This window comes from Phragmites australis, chromosome 13, assembly GCF_958298935.1.
Source record: "Phragmites australis chromosome 13, lpPhrAust1.1, whole genome shotgun sequence".
NCBI lineage: Eukaryota > Viridiplantae > Streptophyta > Magnoliopsida > Poales > Poaceae > Phragmites > Phragmites australis.
Genome location: NC_084933.1, coordinates 28,690,998 through 28,711,898, shown reverse-complemented (window position 1 = coordinate 28,711,898; position 20,901 = coordinate 28,690,998). Strand labels below are relative to the sequence as shown.

General features: G+C 45.1%; 2 protein-coding genes across 2 annotated transcripts; both read right to left on the bottom strand.

Annotated features, from left to right (window-relative positions):
- Positions 1-234: 234 nt before the first annotated feature.
- On the bottom strand, positions 235-9,625 carry LOC133889596 (uncharacterized). The gene is made up of 13 exons (XM_062330057.1): positions 9,312-9,625; positions 9,053-9,219; positions 8,739-8,942; positions 8,484-8,643; positions 8,144-8,363; positions 7,916-8,063; positions 5,689-5,896; positions 1,879-2,205; positions 1,616-1,782; positions 1,232-1,432; positions 949-1,108; positions 647-866; positions 235-569 (listed from the first exon to the last, which is right to left on the bottom strand). Exons 1-13 carry the CDS (start codon positions 9,433-9,435, stop codon positions 422-424), a joined length of 2,454 nt encoding a protein of 817 aa, XP_062186041.1. The 5' UTR covers positions 9,436-9,625; the 3' UTR covers positions 235-421.
- Positions 9,626-13,612: 3,987 nt separating this feature from the next.
- LOC133889595 (protein MAIN-LIKE 1-like) lies at positions 13,613-18,421 on the bottom strand. The gene is made up of 4 exons (XM_062330056.1): positions 18,297-18,421; positions 14,672-14,771; positions 14,253-14,593; positions 13,613-14,177 (listed from the first exon to the last, which is right to left on the bottom strand). Exons 2-4 carry the CDS (start codon positions 14,753-14,755, stop codon positions 13,613-13,615), a joined length of 990 nt encoding a protein of 329 aa, XP_062186040.1. The 5' UTR covers positions 14,756-14,771; positions 18,297-18,421.
- Positions 18,422-20,901: the final 2,480 nt, after the last annotated feature.

Below are 20,901 nucleotides of genomic sequence, written 5' to 3'. Positions count from 1 at the left end.
GTCCTAGAAACACAAAAGGTATAAATTAGCAAGAACAATTTTATAACTCCTAATTTGGTTTTCTTGCGAGGGGGTAATTTGCACGGTATTTATACTTCATATCTGGCTGCAAAATGTCACGGGATATTTGATTAGTTTGAACTACTTTTGAGTGATTTGAGTCTACTATCAGACACATAAGTTATTCCGAAAGAACTCAAACCACCCGCAATTATTTTGCCTTTTGACGCGACATAAGTAGAAAACTCCGTTTTATAAAGGGAAAGTGACAAATATGAAATTATTTCTTTATACAAACTGATTGAACTCTACGGTTCAGCTTATTAGCAGCATAAGCTTATTTTACAACCACATGGTGTGGTGTTATGACTCCTGATCGCCGATCGACGGCAGAGAATGAGGCGATCAGCAATTCAGCATATCAGCTGGGCAGAATACCCAGGGCCTTGCCGTACTCCATGATGTCGTTATATATCTCATCGAGGGTGTTGTGCTTGAACTCGAACCCTTCCCTGACCAGCTTCGCGGACGATAGGCGCACTCTCGGCTTCTCAAGCAGCTCGCCGGAGCTGCAAAGTGCAAGCAAACCATCGATCATCGGTGCACAGTAAGTGTCAGAATTCAGAACTCTGGAGCCGGCTCTTACAGCAGGTTTGTTTTCACGCTGTACTGCGGGTACTTGTCAGCCAGGAAACGTGCGAGCTCGACGATGGTCGTGTTGTGGCTGCCGCAGATGTACCTTCCCGCGGCCGTGTCAGTCTCGGCGACGAACAGCTCGGCGCGGCAGAGGTCGTCGACGTGAACCAGCGGCACGCACCCGGTGGCCATCTCGATGCCTTCCAGCACGCCGAACTGTGTCTCGTCGCCTGAAACCACGCGAAATTAACCACCACACATGCATCATCCACCGCGGTCGTGTGATGAGGAAAGATCAGGACAAGTTCTCACCGGATAACAATGAGAGGCTGACGGGCACGCTCGTGTGGATATTTGAGGCCGGCGCCGCGCCCACGGTGACGACGGGGCACACGGTGACCAGGCTGATGCCGTGCTCCTGCGCGAACCTGCACGCCTCCCTCTCTAAAAGCACCTTGGAGACCGGGTACCCCTGGGACGAAACGCAGGCACAGCGCCCTACTCATCGTCAGGAAACTGATGTGTCGTGCAGGACTGGACTCAACATTGTGTTCAAAGATAACAAGGGGACGGGGCTGAACAAATGTGTGCGTACCCAGGGGCCAGATTTCCTGGCCGTGAGGTACTCGACGTCGGACCAGGAGGACTCGTCCAGGACGTGGCCGTCGCCTTGCAGCGGCCTGCTGGAGACTGCGGCCGCCGACGAGGTCAGGATCACGCGCTTCACCGTCCCCGCTTTCGCGCACGACCTCATGACGTTCAGAGTTCCTCGGATGGCAGGCTCGATCAGCTCTTTCTGCCATCACCAAACTGATGAGCAAATGGTAAAAAAATGCGCCTTCACAAAAGAATAACAAGGCTCAGAGAGCGAGTTACAACTGACAACTTGAACAATACACCCCAACTGCTGGACCAACAAGAAATGGTTACTCAAAAGTGATGTTAAAACCAACGAAGATTCGTGGTGACGTTTGCGCACCTCAGGATTCTTTGAATGCAGGTTCACAGGAGCGGCGACGAGGAAGGCGTAATCGCAGTCGGCAACGGCATCGTCGAAGCTGCCTTCTTCGTCCAGGTCGGCGCGGAGGACCTCCAGGGGGCCAAGTGCCTGCAACTCCTTGAGGTGGGAGTTCTTCTCCATGTCACCTGGAATTCGGAATCACAAAAACGCCTAGCACTTTCAGAGCTTAAACCAGTCATCGTCAAAATACAGAACTGAAAAGAAGGATCAAAGCATCGGACCGGGATTCCTGACCGTCGTCTTCACGGCGTACCCCTTCTCCAGCAGCATCTTGATGAGCGCGGAGGCGATGTACCCGTTCCCTCCGGTCACGCACGCCGTCTTCCTTCCACCCGCCGACATCGCCGGACGCCACCTCTCCTGAGTCTCTGACAAAAGGAAAGAGGATTCGCTCGCTCGATCACTGGAATTCAAAAACTGAGATTCGCCTGGTGGACTGATGCCTGCGACAGCCTGAAGCCTACATTTATATAGTGACAAGTAGGCAGGCAGGCACAAATGGATGATAAAATGAACGATCTCGTTACGGAGAAGATCAATGAAACATTTTTAGGGCCAGGAGATGCCAGAATCCACTATAGGAGAAGGAGATGCCAGAATCCACTATAGGAGAAGGCGCAGTCGGTGGTGCTTGATCGGTTGGTTGGCACACGTGCTCAGCCGTGGGCATCCGGAGAGAGGCAGTTGGGACCGACCGCGGTCCACCGGCAGGTCAATTTCACCGGACGGAACAGAAGAGCAGTCCTCGAGACATTCGACATCCGACATCCGGCAATGGCAGATGCCGCGTACCTTCAGCGATGTTAAGGTCGTCTTACATAGATATTTTAAAATTTTATTTTTTATAATACTATTATAGTATTTTTTTTAATATTATTATAATTTTTTTTATTTTTTTCTATCTCCAACAACTACTTTATTTTGTATATTCTATTACTCTCATTTTGTCTGGAACCATAATCATCCTCTACGAACAGTGTTGAGAAAAGAGTACTATAAATTTACAAATTTTAAGTACTAGCTCCTACCGCATCACTGTACCAGTGAAAAAAGACTCAACTGGAGTGGTGCACATGAATACAATAGCCTCAGATTCAGGCACTACAGTAGCATACAGGGATACCGATCGTTTTTAAGGACTTTGCTGGAGTTGGCACCAACTCCAGCAGTGGAGTGCTACAATACCACACAGTGTTGCTACAGTATTGCGAGAGAAGTGGTGGTCTGTATTTTTGCGGGTTACTATAGCAGTACGCATCACTGTAGCATACTGTTTACAGAGGCTGACAATGGGACTGGAGAGAGAAAAAAAGGATTAAAATGTAGTAAATAAGGTAGCTGCTGGAGATGAAAAAATAAGAGATGCTGTAATAGTGATATGGGATGCTGTAATATTATTTTTAGGATGAAAATTTGAGGTAGCTGCTGGAGATGGTTTAAGTGATAATAGGGATCTTGTAATTTGGATCTTTTTTGAAAGCACAGATATTACATGAAAAAATCTTCAATGTAGAGATAAAAACCATATGCGACGAATATATTATTACGATGGTAGTCAATATAAGTTACAAGTGGTGCCTACATTTACAGGCGTCTGGTGAGATTTATTCTACTAGAACACTTAGTTTGAAGCATTATTCAACAAACCTCATTTTGACTTAAAATTCTTATAAAAAAAGTTTATGAACAGAATGTCTCTGAAACCCCAAAGTAATACTAAGCACCACGAATACTATCTAAATTCAATCAATACTTTAACTTAGTACTAGAGAATGACTTGGTGTAAACAACTTTCATTTGAATCTATCATATGAAAAAACTAATTTTGATATTAAACTTCTTAATATCAAATTTAACGAATGACATGGTGAAGGAAAATTATAGGTAAAAAATATGTTTGATTCGGAAGGAAAAAACTTCATGGTATGTTGTAAGTGCAAGTAGTAATTTTCAGCTAAAAAAAGATTGTGCGTGCAAATTTCTTGATACGCTCCGCTGGTTGCGCGCAACAATATTTGAACAAAACAGAACTGTATGTAAAACTGTCAGGTGCGCGTAGCAAATTTGGCGTTGGCTGATGTCGATGAGCCGTGGGACCGACGTTAGCGATGACCTCAGTGCTCGTGCTCTAAACAGTGCTAGGCGGGATCTTCTGCGGCTAGGGATGTCAATGGCCACAAAATCTGTGAGACGGGTTATACAAATTCATACATACGAGCTAATTTCTAAACTCGTGCCGCACCTATTACCCGTCAAATAAAACACACGTCCGCCACACACAGCACGCCCATATGCCCGTCAACGACATAAAAGATCTCTCATATTACGGTGAAAGAAGGGTCACTGTGAGTTCTTGCGTCTCCGATGATCATCTCCTTCGGATACTGCGTCTCTGGTAGTACTCATGTTTGGAAATATAATGAAATGTCTATTCAAAGTTGTACTGGTAACCAATTTTACATTATAAAAATTAAAGTAGTAAGAAATCGAGGGTAAGGAATAAAATAAAAATAAAATAGCATAGAAGTATTTGGATACACCCGCTAGACTATACAAGTATTTGGGCACATATATTCGGTGCTTAGAGTGGGTACGCGGGTAAAAAGAGTATGGGTAAGGTTTTTTATGCACGCATATGTGTGTCATTGGGTTTAAATACAAACTCATACCCAGACCCATAGACAAATAACACAACTCAAACCCGCACATATTACCCATAGGCACGATGGTTATATATGCCTATTGCCATCCCTATCTGTAGCACAGTCTTTTATAGCCAATTTTGTGGCATAGATTGGGATCGGTTGCATGAGTCTGGTAGACGATAAGCGGTGGTGCGATGGCTAGCGAGCGACACACATGCACGATGAGCTGGTGGCAGGAAAAACGACGGCGATGATGGCGTGTGTTGGCGGCGACAGATCGGGATGGATCCTGGTGTTGGGGCGCACAAAGCAAGTCCCGATGGTGGCGGTGGCGGTGGCGGTGGCGGTGACGAATAGAGGTATGACACGATGAGGCTCACGAGGAGGTGTGATGGCAAGAAGGTGCGGTGAGTTGCACGGTGGGCGTGAGCATAGGCCAAGCACGACGGGATCAGCCAGAAGTTGGGCTCGACGATAGGGATGAGCACAAGAAGCCAACAGATGATGAAGTTGAAGATGAACATACCATATTGCTTTTCTAATACTATTTGTTAGGAACCCTCTAATACAGAGGTAAAAAATTATGAAAAACAAATTTATTATTACGATGGTATTGGATACAAGTTACCAGAGGTTTTCGTATTTATAGGTGTTTGATGAGACATATTTTACTAGGACACTAGACTTTGAGGCATTATCCAACCAGAGGTAGTCCACGGAGATAGAATTAAATTTGAGTATGACAGAATATATACCAATTCAAAATGACATGAGCCAATTCCACTCCGAAGTTCCACGACCTGGTCTCCAACTCACAAACTAATGGTACTCAGGTAACCGGTTAGGCTGCAAACATTTCTAGTGAGCAGCAGTAACCTGCAAATTTCAAGTTATGCTTAAGCCACTCAAGACAAAATTGCAACAGAACAATGCAAAGTTCCCACCAGGGTTCGAAAACTACTCGAAATTCATGGTTTTTGATGAATTCAGTCCGTATCGCATTCAAAACTCATACCGATATTTGTCCGATTCAAAATCAAAATAAAAAATAAAAAAATTGATAAAATTCGTCCAATTTCTACCGAATTTCATCGAATTCATACCGATATTCGTGAATTTTGGAGAATTTCCGGCCAACGCATTTCGATGGCTAAACGAATTCGTGAACCCTAGTTCCCACCTACTCCTTTTCTTCCCCAAACAACCACACCTTTTGACCTGTACCACACCAAAACTAATCCCAACTGCCACAGTACCCGCTAAGCAACGCAAAGATCCCTTGATTCGTGCACCACCAATTTCACTTCGCCAGACCGGCACAATCCCGAACCCTACAGGCACCGCGTCAACGGCGGCAGATTCAAGAAGCAAGGTCAAGAGACTCACGGTCGGCGGAGATCTTGAACTGCTCGAGCGTTTCGATACTGACCGCCTTGGCCACCGCCTGCGCCTGGGCTTGGGCCTCCACGCCGGCGTCACACAACATCACCCTGAACCGCCGCCGGCCACCCTCGAGCAAGCCGCCGCCGACACCTGCGGCCGCAGCGGCCACGAATGCTGCAGTGGCTGGAGCTGACGTCGTGCTCGCCATCATCTAGATCAAGAGAGAAAGCAGCCTCCTTCCCAAGAAAACTAATCCAGAATGCAACAAGAATCGAACGCAAACAGGTTGATATTGGTGCCGGCAAAATTTAGCTATGGCGAGCGCCATACCTCGCCATATTGGTGCCTCCGCCACTGGTAGCCATGTTAGTTGAAGCTGACCTTGCACGTCATGCACGCCTAATCTGGTTGCCTCGAGCGTACTTAGTATTTCCAAGGATCGAGTTACTTCTTTTGGAGTATTTAGACCAGACCAAAGTCACTGAGCAGATCATACGAATGGCTCTCGCAGCCCGTTTCCTGCACGGTCGGGAGATGAGTCCATTCCATTGCAAGCGCTAGGTCTTCCATGCATGCACATCATTCGGCTTCAAGAGCATCGGTGCAATGGAAGAGCGTTCAACATGAAGAGAGTATACATATTTAATAAGTTGTATCACAACAATACAAAAAATTAGCGTGTCACTGTATTAAAAACAACAAATTTAAAAAATTACCGTGAAACTACAGATTTAATGTGCAAATTACTGTAAAACTCGCCTCCATGCCAGAGAAGAGGAAGAAGAAGAGGTAGGTGGGGAGCTAAATGGCATGGAACAATTTGATTTCTTCGTCGGAACTTTTTTTTTTTCATGGAACAATTTCAGATCTTTATCGCAACAAATTTTGTATGGGGAAAGGATCTCACCGGAGGTAATCACGGTATAGATTAATTAGAACTATTTTAGTTATAGTCTATACTCATATAAAATGTATAAGTTGTAGTAGAATCGTATGATCCTTATTGTCCATCCGAGTTGATAAAACGATCACTGTGCAAATATTCTCTCTATTTCTCGTTCCAAAAATATATTTAATCTCACATTAATTGTCTTTCAAATCTAGATATCCAATATTTATCTTCTATATATTCTAAAAATACATTCAATCTCTTATTATTTTTCTTCTATACCTAAACATCTAATATTTAATTTCCATACATTATTATATACTAGATTGATTTGAGTGTGCAATTGCTAGTTTCAAGCGGATGTCAAATGTATTTGGTTTCAAGTAGGAGATAGATCACGTGTAGAACTAGGAAAGTAATTATCTTTAGTTTTCAAGTGATATTGGGCAATACATTTGTCGCCGTCGTCTATGTAACAAGTACAGAAGCACGTTATATGTGAACTAGCAAGTTGATTCACGTTAATAACTCAACTAGTCTCGTTATATCATAATAACATTTGATTAAAAATTAGTCTTTTTTATCTTTTTTTATAAGGTTAGTATCATTTAGTTACAAAATATATAAAATTAAAAGAGATAAAAAATATGTTAAAGGAAGAGAAAAATATTTATGCTTCAAGCTTGTACCTGAATCGTATATATATTGGTTTGATTCGTATACGTTTTTATCGACTACCAAAATCGTATGTCAAGTGTAGGAAGCTTAATTAAAATCAAAATAGGTTTACCTTGCTCATGTGTTGTACATTGTCTGCTACCTACTTATGCGATGAACTTGACCTACACGGTGTTTCTTGATCTAGACTATTTATTCAAGTATTTATTTTTATAATAATTTGATTTTTTTCTTAAGACTATATTTTATATGGATTCTTCTATTTTCTATTCTAAATAATTTTACAATAATTTGATTAATAAATTATTTTATTTTATTTAGACTCTTTATTTAGATATTTTGCTTCCCAAACCGTACGGAAATCGAACTGTTAATTTCTATAATTTTTAATTCCAAATTTAACTATTTATTAATTTATATATATATATATATTTTATTTAATCTAGACCGTTAGATGTTCATAATGATAAAGTTTTGTTTCTATTAACTGATAATTTTTAATGTGGTAGTTTTTTTAATACTTAAATACTAAGATAATAGGTAGATAGAACAACTGCAGTTCGGCGTACTAGTAGCATAGACTTTTATTCTGAGAATACATGATTTGGGGATGTGTTCCGACTTGTGATCATCGATCGAAAGCAGAGGAGCATCACATGATCAGTTGGGCAGAATTCTCAGGGCCTTGCCGTACTCCACGACGTTGTCGTACATCTCGTCCAGGGTGTTGTGCTTGAACTCGAACCCCTCCCTGACCAGCTTCGCCGACGAAAGGAGGACCCTCGGCTTCTCGAGGAGCTGATCGTCGGTGCTGCTAAGTGCAAGCATTGAATCACTCATGGTCAGTGCAAAGCAAGTGTCAGGATTCAGAGCTCTGGATCCGATTCTTACAGCAGATTTGTTTGCACGTTGTACTGCGGGTATTTCTGTGCCAGGAAGCGTGCGAGCTCGACGACGGTAGTGTTGAGGCTGCAGCAGATGTACCTCCCCGCGGCCGCCTCCTCCTCGGCGATGAACAGCTCGGCGCGGCAGAGGTCCTCGATGTGAACCAGCTGCACAGAGCCGGAGGTCTTTTCGATGCCTTTGAGCACGCCGAGCGCTGCCTCGTCGCCTGAAGATTACGCAAAGAAAAAAAACCACCATGCATGGATCATACACCGGAACTCCCAAGCTGAGCGGCTAGGCTATCTTTCGGTCATCATTTGGCGCTTGGAAGTTGGAACTCACTCACCGGATAGCAAGGAGAGGCTGTTGACGACGCTCGTGCGGACCTTCGTGGCTGGCGCCGCACCCACGGTGATGACGGGGCAGATGGTGACGAGGCTGATGCCATTCTCCTGCGCGAATCTGCACGCTTCCTTCTCCAGGAGCACCTTCGACACGCAGTATCCCTGATCCAAACACGGCACCCTACTTCGTCAGCAAATGTTGTCGGATTCAGGACAGAGTGAACATGCATGTATCCTGAGAGCATGGGTGTACAGACCCAGGTTGGTGGCTTCTCGGCTGTGAGGTACTCGACGTCGGACCAGGACTCCTCGTCCAGGACGTGCCCGTCGCCTTGCAGCTGCGGCCTGATGTAGACTCCGGCTGCCGATGAGGTCAGGATCACGCGCCTCACCGTCCCAGCTTTCGCGCACGAACCCATGACGTTCAGAGTACCTCGGACAGACGGCTCAATCTGATCCTTCTGAAATTCACCAAATCGAGCACGTGAAAACAGCCAGCACCCCCATCACAATAGGTAGTGATAGCACCATGGTGATGTGAAAACGAAGATTCGTGGTCACGTTTGTGCACCTCTGGATCCTCGGACGCGAGCTTCACCGGAGCGGCGACGAGGAAGGCGTAATCGCAGCCGGAGACGGCGTCGTCGAAGCTGCCTTCTTCGTCCAGGTCGGCGCGGAAGACCGTCAGGGGGCCAAGCGCCTGCAAGCTCTTGAGGTGGGAGTTCTTCTCCATGTCATCTGGGGGTTTCAGAATCACAGCTCAGAGCCTAATTAAGCAAGTCACTCACTTAATACTGAACTGAACAAGAGATGGGAGAGAATTATCGGACCGGGGTTCCTGACCGTCGTCTTCACGGCGTACCCCTTCTCCAGCAGCATCTTGATGAGCGCCGAGGCGATGTACCCGTTCCCTCCGGTGACGCACGCCGTCTTCTTCATGTCAGCTGTTGCCATCTTGACAAAGAGAAGGAACGAGGACTGGCTCACTCGATGGAGAGGATTCCAACACTGAGCGTGGAAGTGTGGCTACTCAGCTGGTTGCCACACTAACTGGGGAACGTGCGTTATATACACAGACAAGATGGCTGGTTTGCAGGTAAATCACAAGTTGAACAGTCAACAACAGCGTACTGGCTTGCAGGTACGAGAACAACGCTATTTCGTGAAAAGGTTGCAGGTTTGTTAATAGGTTTGAAAGATGCAGAATAATCTGTGGAAAACGATGTTCCCACATCCGACAAATGGTTGATCCGAGCTTGGTTATGGGCAGGCACAGATGAGGCTAGTGGTTCAAGCGCAAGATTGTATGGGATCGGGTCTGCCGGCCGAAAGAGCTCGGTGGCCTCGATGGGCTAAACATGGAAAAATTTGGCCGCACGATCAGACTTTGATGGCTATGGTTCAGTTGGACGACGCCGGATAAACCATGTGTGAAGCTGAAAACGCCATAAGACAACACTAATTGACAACTCTTCCACGTCCTCATAGTGGTGACGGTAGGCAAGGGTGCATCGTAGATTTCTGGTGCAGTAGCTAGCTATAGGGCTCAGCACCACGTAACATCGTCCCTCAACTCTTCAACACCCTCTGGCCACGGCGACGAACAGCGCGGGCCACGCTCACTAACAACGCTTGAATAAACAATGTGAGAAATGCCATTACGCCAGACCTACTTCCCGATTACGTCAACATTTGGCAGGCTTACCGGGAGTAATGTTAACATATAAAAGTGACACCATCATTTGGAAAGGAACACCCACATGTGGGCAAAAATTCGATTTTGTATAACATACGTGACCGTATTTGCTTAAATGGATAACTATTTTTCGTATTTACAATTTTAGCACATGTATTCGGCACACGGTGTGCCGAAAATGATTTTTAGGTACACGGTGTACCGAAAACGATTTTTCGGTACACGGTGTACCGAAAAAGGCATTTTCGGCACACGGAAAATGACTGTATTCGGCACACCGTGTGCCGAATACAACCAAAAAGCGTATTCGGCACACGGTGTGCCGAATACAGTTGGTATTCGGCACACCGTGTGCCGAAATACCTTTTTTTTCCGTACTCCTCCCATTATGTGATTTGCCTGTGTAATTTATGTAACAAAATTAAAAATTTGCTAATCTAAAATATTTTAAAATGCATGAGTAAAAAAACAGTCTTTAAGGCGACCAATAGTCTTAACAGGGTATATTCGAACATGCGCAAGATTAATAAGGTATCAGTGATCATCTTAAAATGGCAATAGAAAGTGATGATGTAGATTAACGAAATAGTCGAGGCATTGGTGGTATGAAATCGTCGTCGTCATCATCTGGAGGTATCACGATTGGAGCACGTGCTCTTGTATGGTTCGTTGAACCTTGTACCGTGTGGCTGTGGCTGGTGGAACGTCAAGGCATAGATGGCATGAAATCGTCGTCATCGTCGTCGTCCGGAGGTATCACGGTTCGAGCACGTGCTCTTGTATTGTGCGTTGAATCTTCTCCTGTGTGGCTGGTGGAACGCCGAGGCATTGGTGGCATGAAATCGTCGTCGTCATCGTCTGGAGGTATCACGATTGGAGCACGTGGTCTTGTATGGTTCGTTGAACCTTGAACCGTGTGGCTGTGGCTGGTGGAATGTCGAGGCATTGATGGCATGAAATCGACGTCATCGTCGTCGTCCGGAGGTATCACGGTTCGAGCACGTGCTCTTGTATTGTTCGTTGAACCTTCTCCTATGTGGCTGATGGAACGCCGAGGCATTGGTGGCATGAAATCGTCGTCGTCGTCGTCTTCAGGTATCGCGGTAGTAGGATGTGCTCTTGTAGTAAGAGTTGAACCTTCTCCTGTGTGGCTGGTGGAACGCCGAGGCATTAGTGGCATCAAATTTTCATCAGCTCTTGTACTCCTTGGGTTCGCTGATCTTCGTCGTCTTCGACGTGAACCAGGCAGCACACCCCCACCGAAGAGCATTTGCATTGCCAAGAGGTGTGGTATTTCTTTGTTGATTAACTCCGCGTCTTCTGGGAATGCCTAAAGCAGAAGAGGGGTATTCGAATCAAAAACAATAAGACAACTATGGTGATGAAATAGAAAATGACGAACCTGTATGTGGGATGCATACTGGTCGGGCAACATCGCCATCCTTCGTTGCCTCATACAGAAACCCAGTAAAGAAGGATGGTCGGCTAGTTCGCAAACCCTGAGGTATATTCGGCGGCGCTCATGTAATAGGGCCCTAAGGTCGTCGGTTGTTACATGTAGAAGTGGAACGGTGAACGCAGAATATGACGGTCTTGTATTTAATTTAGACACAGCTTGGATTAGGTTGCTCTCTTTGAAGGGATCATCCTTCCCTCCACGCACAACCTGCAAGCAGACAGTTAATGCTATATCGATCGTTGTATATGTCCATGGGAATGCAGTAGTAGAATTTCTCGCCATATTGAGATTTCCCTGCAACTTTTTTGGTCTGCACCAAAGCACGATTCGCTGGTTATTTAACAAACAATAAACATGTATGAAATGTCGAAAATGATATATATACAAATACTTAATAAGTTACTGATAAATAAGTTATGTGTCATAATTAGTTAAAAAAGATTATGTAAACTAAATATAATTACTTGAACACTGAAGTGTATGGTATAGTACAAATGAGTACATAATATAGTGTATGGCATAGTACAAATGGCTCTTTAACGATGCCTACGCCACAAGAAATCCTCAGGAGTGTAAGCGTCTGGCGGGTGTGTGGCCCTCATCCCAGCCGCCTGAGCTGGCCCCTGCCATGTGTGCCCTTGGTCCTCATCTTCGTCTTCATGATGTGTTCTAACTCCGCCGAATGTGTATCCAGAACCGCTAACTCGGCCCTGCATATACCACGCTGTAGGATCGTCATGCGGGAGTGTGACCGCCGATAGTACGTGCTCGGTGGGAGTCCGAAATGATGAAATCCCAGCTTCCTGGTACCAGTGTGAACCCCCTGGTGCATCGGGATATTGGGGGTATTGGCCGCTCAGTAGCTCCGTGAAGCTGCTCGATTGCAATGCACCAGCCCAGTCAAAATCTTGAGTGCTACTCCAAGTGGGCGTCTGGTGTGTGCAGTTAATGACATCCTCGTTGTGAGTTGATAATCCTGGTGGAGTTGTCTGCGTAGCTTGAGTAGGTTGTGTGAACGGAGGGGGCTGGGAACCTAGTATGCACTCCTCAGGAGCGGGAGCTTCAGGTATCACCTCCTCGGCTCCAGCAGAAGAACGTGTCCCATGATGTGCCGCAGACGAAGGGGCCTCCCGTGAATGTGCCTCATGAGCACTGGATGAGCGCCTGCTGTGGGAGGCACGGGACGGGTCCATGGCGGGTACGTCGTATGCCCTATAATGCGGGGCGCAACCACCTAGTCCACGTATCGCGGACCAAAGGCGAGACCCTCTCGTCCTCATGTAGTCTCGGAGAGGGTGCCTATCCCTTCGCGTGGCTGACCCACTCGCTTCCCAACGGTCATGCTCCGCATGCCTATGCATTTCGATCCCCGCTTCGGTCTGTTGTTGTTGAGGGTTATGTCAGTAATACGGATGACAAACTAATGAAAATCGTTATAAGTACAACATCACTTACCACCACATGTAGAAGTCGGGCACGATCTTCGGGGAAGGGTCTAGGGGCTGGCGGTACGCTACCGCTGAGTAAGGTGGGACGCGTTCGTGATTGATACCACGCAAGGTACTCCCAGTACGAGCTATCGTCGTACTGTCCCGCAGGAACAACGACATCCACTGCACCAGACTCCATCCACCGGGTTATGTGTTCTGCATTAATCTCCGCCCAGTCGTGGGTGCTTGCGTTTCCTTGGACACTCCTCCTGTATGTGACATAAATAGTTAAAATTTTGTAACATAAAAATGGTATCTACAGTAACACACTTACTCGTGCGCCTGACCAGCGTCTCGTGGGGGAGGTACTGGCACCAACTGACGATGACCAAACTGCCTCTGCACACGGTCAGGAGAATACACTTCTACATTGTTCATATAAAGCAGAAAACATCTAGTCATCCATAGGTCGGAGTCACGGAAACAAGATGGTGCGATGAGGCCGCTAGTCGCAATTTCGGCCACTCGTTCACTACGCCATGGATCTCACTCCACAAGATCGGCACTGAGGACATCAAGGTCACTGATCACCCGGGAGTAGTTTCCATGGTCTTGGTGGTGACTCCATCGCAGCCTGGCATGAAGCCACCTATAACCCATCGTTGGCCTCATGCCGTCGGCGACGCCGTCAGAGATGGGAACTGTATAGTAGGTCTTGCTCACCCACGGTCGACACACCGGGAGATAATCCCAGCTCCAGCGCTGTAGAAGGTGTAGGCAACCAGAAATAGATCCCATCTTTGTTGACCGTTGGGTTGCGGCACACAATCCTTTATATGTAGCAGCCAACACAGCAGATCCCCAACTGTAATGTGTCGGCTCGTACGGACGTGATGTGAGCTCATGCGCTAACCATAAAATATGCGGAAGTACATAATCACCTGCCGTGTTGCAAAACATTATGCCTCCAAGCAAGATATACAAGTACACCTCATAATGCTGCATAACTGTTGCCTCGTCCGCATCCGGTGGGCAAGGGCTGAACTGTGGTAGGCCATGAATCCATGTCATGGAGAGCCCTACATCCTTCATGTCATAATGCATGTTAAACCTACAAGATACAGAGAATCAATGAACCATGAACAACACTCCAACGTATAAAATGCTTTATGTAACAAATAATTACCTGTCGTGAATATAACTCTTCCACTGCTCCTTTCCTGGTCGTGGAAGTACTAACGGGGTGCCCCTTATCGGGAGCCCGGTCAGCATGGCAACGTCCCGTAAAGTAACGGTCATCTCTCCGCAAGGAAAGTGGAATGTGTGCGTCTCAGGACGCCAGCGGTCGACCAGGCCTGTGAGCAGTGAGACCTCGATCGGCGGCAGTGGAGTCCTGCCACCACCCTCCATGGGAGCTCCTGCCATCATAAGTGCAAACGGTAGGAGTCCGGCCTGTGCGAGGGGCTCGTGGAATCGAGGGTCTAACTCCTTAAGCTTGCGCACACTCCTGGAACGCAATGGGAGCAACTGCAAATGTATGCAATACATTTTTAGAGTAAGCACCAAGGTATTAGAGCAAATGAAATTCACGTAATATCGATGTACCTGTTGCCCTGCGAAAATCATCCTTCCCCTGTGGTTCTCGTCATACCGTAGTTGAAGAAGCTCGGGAAGGTGAATGTGAGCCATGCCAATGATTTCAAGCCTCATGGTTCAATTATAAAATAAAGTAAGATAATAGCTATTACAAAATGGGTACAACACCTAATACGTTCATAACAAATTACAATACAATCCATGTTTCCAACATACTTCATATAACAAACTCACTAGCACCAAAGCTAATACAATCCAATTTGATCGTAGCCTAATAGTTTACCGTCGGGTCGGACAAGTCCTCCTGTTATGGCCGGATTGCTTGCATATTTTGCACCTACGTAGTCCATCAATAGCATCTGCTGCATCCATATCACCTTGAAGCCTCGTGGCTCTAGGCCTTCCAGGATCCGTGCGTCTGGCCCTGGGATAAGGTACCCACTTAGGCCCCTCGATTGCTTTGTAGCTGGATCCGATGTTAAATGAACGCATCTTTGGAAGCCATGTGCTCCTCAGTGCATCGATCGTGAAATAGGGTGATACGTATTGTGATCCGTCGTTCCTGTCCATGTCCCTGCAAGCGGCCAAGATATGGGAGCACGGGATATGATGTAGCTTTGGCTTATTGCATGTGCACTTCACCTCGTGAGGACCAATTTGATATTGTTGCACGGTGTCACCCGCACTGTATCCAGAAGTGTACCGACGACGACACATGACCTCAAATTCATTATTGGTCCGGTCGTAGATCCTAGTCCGATGAAAGTGTGCCTTACTCCTCCTTCTGGATAGGATTTCCTCCACCTTAGGTGCGAACCGCGTGCTGCACTCCATTGCAGCTATACCACGGTCTCGAAAGTAGTCAGCCGTCCTATAGAATGTGAGCTCAATTATGGCACACAATGGGAGGCCGCGTACACCCTTTAGGACATTGTTGAATGCCTCAGCTATGTTCGTTGTCATAATCGTATACCTATTATAAGATACAATAATTTTAGATACAATTTTTTGCGTAACCAAAAGGAAATTACGATCTTTAAAACGTTATGTTCTCACCTGGAACCGTGAGTATCATGGAATAGGGCCCAACGCTCCGCCGGCTTTCCCGCTATCCACTGGCTAAACGTACCACGCGAACGACTAATGATGGTTTGGCCCCCCACCATTTGCGTCCGTAGATGGTCCTCCTGTGCTTCTTGCTGTGCCATCATCTTACGAGTGGTCTCATTTAACTCTCGCCATATCTCGTTGAACTTCGCCTGCTGGTTCTGAAGACATAACCCTTTGAACCTCTTCACAAGACCCTTGTTGTGATACCTTGAGTAAAGATTCGCACCTAAGTGTCGCATGCACCACCTTCTCTCCACATCAGGCCACGCAATGGAGGGGTTTGTGCTGGCATGCAGCACATCCAATGCATGCAAGAGGCCCTTATTGCGGTCTGATATGATGCAGACTCATTCCCTATTACCGACCACACGTGTCCTCACCAAGGTAAGGAACCACAACCAACTATCATTGTTCTCACTCTCAACCAATGCATAAGCGAGAGGAATTATCTGATTGTTTGCATCCGTCGCCATCGCTGTCATTAGGTTACCATGGTACTTGCCACTAAGAAATGTGGCATCCACACATACCACCGGTTTGCAATGCCTGAAAGCTTCAATGCATTGGTCAAAGGACCAGAAAAACGTAATGAGGTATCGATCAGTGTTGCTGTATGACCCATCATCCAGCCTGATCGGCTCATCCGCCATGGCCCACTGGGTCCCGGGGTTGGTCATAGCAATCTTCTGCATCAGCCTCGGTGCGTAGTGGTACGAATCTTCGAAACTTCCAAACAACATCTTCAATGCCTTCTGCTTTGCTCGCCACGCGGTGTGGTAATTGATCAGCATACCCGTCTTAGTCTGCACCTCCTCCATAATGGATTTTGGCGACAAACATATATTTGTGCCAACAAGGGTGATGAGTAGTTGGGCTATGAACCTCGCATCAACCGCGTGGCTCACATTCCTAATAGCCTCTTCGCTGCATGTATGTGGGGTGTGTCTACTTAGCACAAAATAGTTCTCGTGCTTTGGCTTATGGGCTCGTACGAAGTAAGGACAAGTCGGATGCTTCGTACACCTAACCTCATACTCTGTATGGTTAGATCGGGCACACTTGTGGTCCCTTCTTGTGATTACAGCATAGTTGCTGATAAAGTGGATGACCTCTTCCCTGTTCCGAAACCGTTGCCCCACCTGGATGTCGCTATTCTGATATCCCCAATTAGATAGGGTGTTATACTCACTGATGGTACAATTTAGTAGCCCAGCACCATGAAAGTACTGGATCGCCGGCACCGGGTCATCATTGTCAGCACCTTCTTCGTCGCCACTACCACCGGCTTCATCCTCCATGCATTGTGCATCTACCTCACCATGGTCCACTTCGGGTCCATCCGTACCCAAAGTGCCCTCCCCGACATTCCCTCCCGCCTCATCATGCATCACATTATGGTCTAATCCTTCCACAGTAGCCACCTCTTCACCATGCACCGGTCGTGATACTATGGTTACGTACACTCCTATTTCAAAGTTCTCCTCTAATGCCTTACGTGAGTACAAGGCCCAAGCGTTGTTCGTTCTCAAATCGAACAACGTATGGACAATGAGCGAGCTGTTTGGTACAGGCCTTGGCCTAACACCCTCTAGGATAACATTGTAGGACTGCTGGTTTAGACACAAAAGGCTCATAACATGTGTTTGTAAGCCTTTTAGATCAATTGGTAGCTCAACCGTACTCTCTACGTGCTGGCAGTTCTGAATGGACACGAGTCTCCCATGCAAAACAGCGGGACGTTCTCCATAATAAATATGGATAGTCATAACGTCTCTGCTAAACAAACATAAATGACCAAATAACTAATTAGATGTATGTTACATACGTACTCTATTTTAGCTAATGCATTAGCACGAAATAAATACTATACTTGCTGTAATTCCTTTTTTTATTCTAAGTATTACAGTTAATGTTACACTATAGTTACTTCTGTTGCGAGATAATAGAATATACAAATAGTATACCTACTCTATTTTACCAACTTAATATCATTTATCTAAATGATTTGAACGATCTACTTGCTCTAATTACATTTTGTAATCTAAATATTACGATTAATATTACACTATAGTTGCTTTTGTTGTGCGATCATAAAATATGCAAATATTGTACCTACTCTGTTTTTCCAACTTAATATTACTTATCCAATGTATTCGAGCAGAATAAATACTATATTTACTCTAATTACATTTTTTATTCTAAGTATTACAGTTAATGTTACACTATAGTTGCTTCTGTTACGAGATAATAGAATATACAAATAGTATACCTACTCTACTTTACCAGCTTAATATCGTTTATCCAATTTATTCGAACTGTCCACTTGCTCTAATTACATTTTCTAATCTAAATATTACGATTACTATTACACTATAGTACCATCTATTATTACAAGATCATAGAATATACAAATCTTACACCTACTCTATTTTAGCAACTTAATATCTACATGCTATAACTATATTTTCTAATCTAAATATAAGTACATACATAATCTATGATTCAAATAAATATAAGTACTTACTACTAAGGAAGGCTGTCCTGCTGCACCGCAGCTCTTCGGGCTCGACTGCTCACACTAATTTGTTGCTCTGCTCTTCTCTCCTCTCTGCTCTCCTCTCCCTGCTCTCCTCCTTGCTCTCCTCCTTGCTCTTCTCTGCTCGCTGACGCCTCCTTGCTCTCTCCATTTAAAGCCTCACCGAGCAGACAACAACACATGGGTGAGCACATGCGCCATGCAGTTGGCTGCAGCCGGCCAAAAATCGTGGGCACAAAATGACAAAAGCAAAAAGAAAAGAAAAGAGAAAAGTAAAAAGAACGACGTGACTTGACGTGACAAAAGTGTATTTCGGCACACGGTGTGCCGAATACCAACTGTATTCGGCACACCGTGTGCCGAATACAGCGTATTCGGCACATGGTGTGCCGAAAATGCCTTTTTGGGTACACCGTGTACCGAAAAATCGTTTTCAGCACACCATGTGCCGAATACATGTGCTAAAATTGTAAATACGAAAAATAGTTGTCCATTTAAGCAAATACGGTCACGTATATTGTACAAAATCGAATTTTTGCCCCCACATGTGAATACTCGTCCCGCTCTGTATACACTGCGCAATTCACGTGAAACACCAAAGTCGATCTTCAGCCGCCTGTCTGAGACCCCTAGGCGCCACCCCAGATCAAATTCTTCATTTGACTACTAGTGCAAAAATGAGTGTACACAGCGGATTGCCTGCAACACCGTAGATAATCAAACTCGTATTTCTACCCCTGTGTCACCGGAACTTGGAGACAAGGGACCACTTCTTCATGGAGTGCTCCTACTCCTAACAAGTATGGAGCATGGTGGTTTCATGGTCCTACCTCATGGAGCTTAATGCTCAGTTCCATCTATCTCTCTTAGCATGATGGCATGACTGTGTCGCTTCAGCGTCTTAACAACATCGACGAAAACTCTAGAGCATGATGGTATAAGGAACGCAACCGCCATATTTTTTATGGGCAGTATGCCTCCTGCCAAGCCCTCTCGTCATCATTAAGGAGGAATTCCGTGTTTGGGTGATAATAGCGGCAAAGGTCTTCTAAGAAATAGGGTTACCGTCTCGATATGTGCATGTACAATGTAAAACACACCATGCCTAGATTGTAAGCCTTTTATCTGGTGTTTTGTCTTGATCATCTTGTACCACTTTGTTTCAACTAATAATTGAAAAGGCCGCTCTCGTAATTTCCGTAAAAAAAAAAAAGACAAATGGTTCATCCGTCGTTTCATGTCCGCTGCAATGGCTGGGGCCTCTTGGAGCTGGACTTGATTCACGAGCTCGGTCACTCTCTCCGTTTATTTTTACTCGTCGTTTAGTAAGTCAGACACCATCTCCAATAAATATATTTAATTATTATTTTTTATAATCGCAACTACTTTTAAATAAAAGTTAATTGAAATTTGATGACATAAAAGTAATTTTCATAACAAATATATTAGTATTATTTTCATATATCAAATTATAATAGTTTTGTATGTAGTAATTGTTAAAGTTTTTAAAATTTAACTGTACGTATTTTAGAATAATATTTATTTAAAAACAGAGGTAAAAGTATATATGAACCATTGATGTATGTTTGACCATGATTACTAGTGCTTGACCTATATTGTGTCGGATTATCCAAAAGTTTATTTGGTACCTGTATTGCTCGTATAACAAGACGAATATCAGGTTGGTTACTATGTGTCCACACATGAATGCACTTCTAGCTTCTATCCATCTCGGCGTCGGTAATTGTTTAACTCTGTATTACATCTTGTAATACTTCAAATACATAATTTTAACATTCTGCATTTATACTTATATGTAACACTCCAGCTCCCATGTACATATAGAGTTACTTTTTACGAAGACTAAAAGAGACAATACATAGTTGATTACATCTTGTAATACTTCGAATACATAATTTTAACATTATGCATTTATACTTATCTGTAACACTCTAGGCTTTCATGTACAGACAGAGTTACTTTTTACGAAGACTAAAAGAGACAATACATACCTTGCAATAGAACTGACATATTTCTCTTTGCAGCTGCCACCAAGATCGTCATCGGCAACGAGAAATCTATCTCTTTCTGGCATCCGCTTGGGCCAACAGTCTGCGGCTAATGGATTTTGCTCCACTCCTTTTCAATGCGAGTAGGGATAGACGAAAAAGTTTAGGAGAGATCTTACACAACAACTCCTAGATCGCATATATCAACATCTCTCAAATCACATCACGTCTTCGTGTTAGCCAAGCAATTTGTTTGTGGCTAGCCTCTCATGAGGTCACCTTACGGGCTAACATAGCGGATGCTATCGTATGGAGGATGAACACTAACATGGAATACTCCACTTCTTCAACCTACAAGATGCATTTATGGGATGCATCGACACAGACTGCATCACCGTATTTTGGAAAGCATGGGCGCCACCAAAGTGCAAGTTTTCACTTGGTTCACTATCCAGAGCAGGCCATGGCCCGTGGATCACCTAGCAAAGAGGAGGTGTCCTTCCAACTCCATCTGCACCTTATACTGACAAGATCAAGAAACCTCACACCATCTCTTGGTCGACTGTCGTTTCACTAGGCGTATT

Coding starts and splice junctions, on each gene's coding strand:
- LOC133889595 (XM_062330056.1), bottom strand. CDS start 14,755: ATGGCTCACATTCACCTTCCCGAGCTTCTTCAACTACGGTATGACGAG. Junction 14,594..14,671: donor TGATTTTCGCAGGGCAACAG/GTACATCGATAT, acceptor ATACATTTGCAG/TTGCTCCCATTGCGTTCCAG. Junction 14,178..14,252: donor AAGAGTTATATTCACGACAG/GTAATTATTTGT, acceptor TGTATCTTGTAG/GTTTAACATGCATTATGACA.
- LOC133889596 (XM_062330057.1), bottom strand. CDS start 9,435: ATGGCAACAGCTGACATGAAGAAGACGGCGTGCGTCACCGGAGGGAAC. Junction 9,220..9,311: donor GACGACGGTCAGGAACCCCG/GTCCGATAATTC, acceptor TGAAACCCCCAG/ATGACATGGAGAAGAACTCC. Junction 8,943..9,052: donor TCGCGTCCGAGGATCCAGAG/GTGCACAAACGT, acceptor GGTGAATTTCAG/AAGGATCAGATTGAGCCGTC.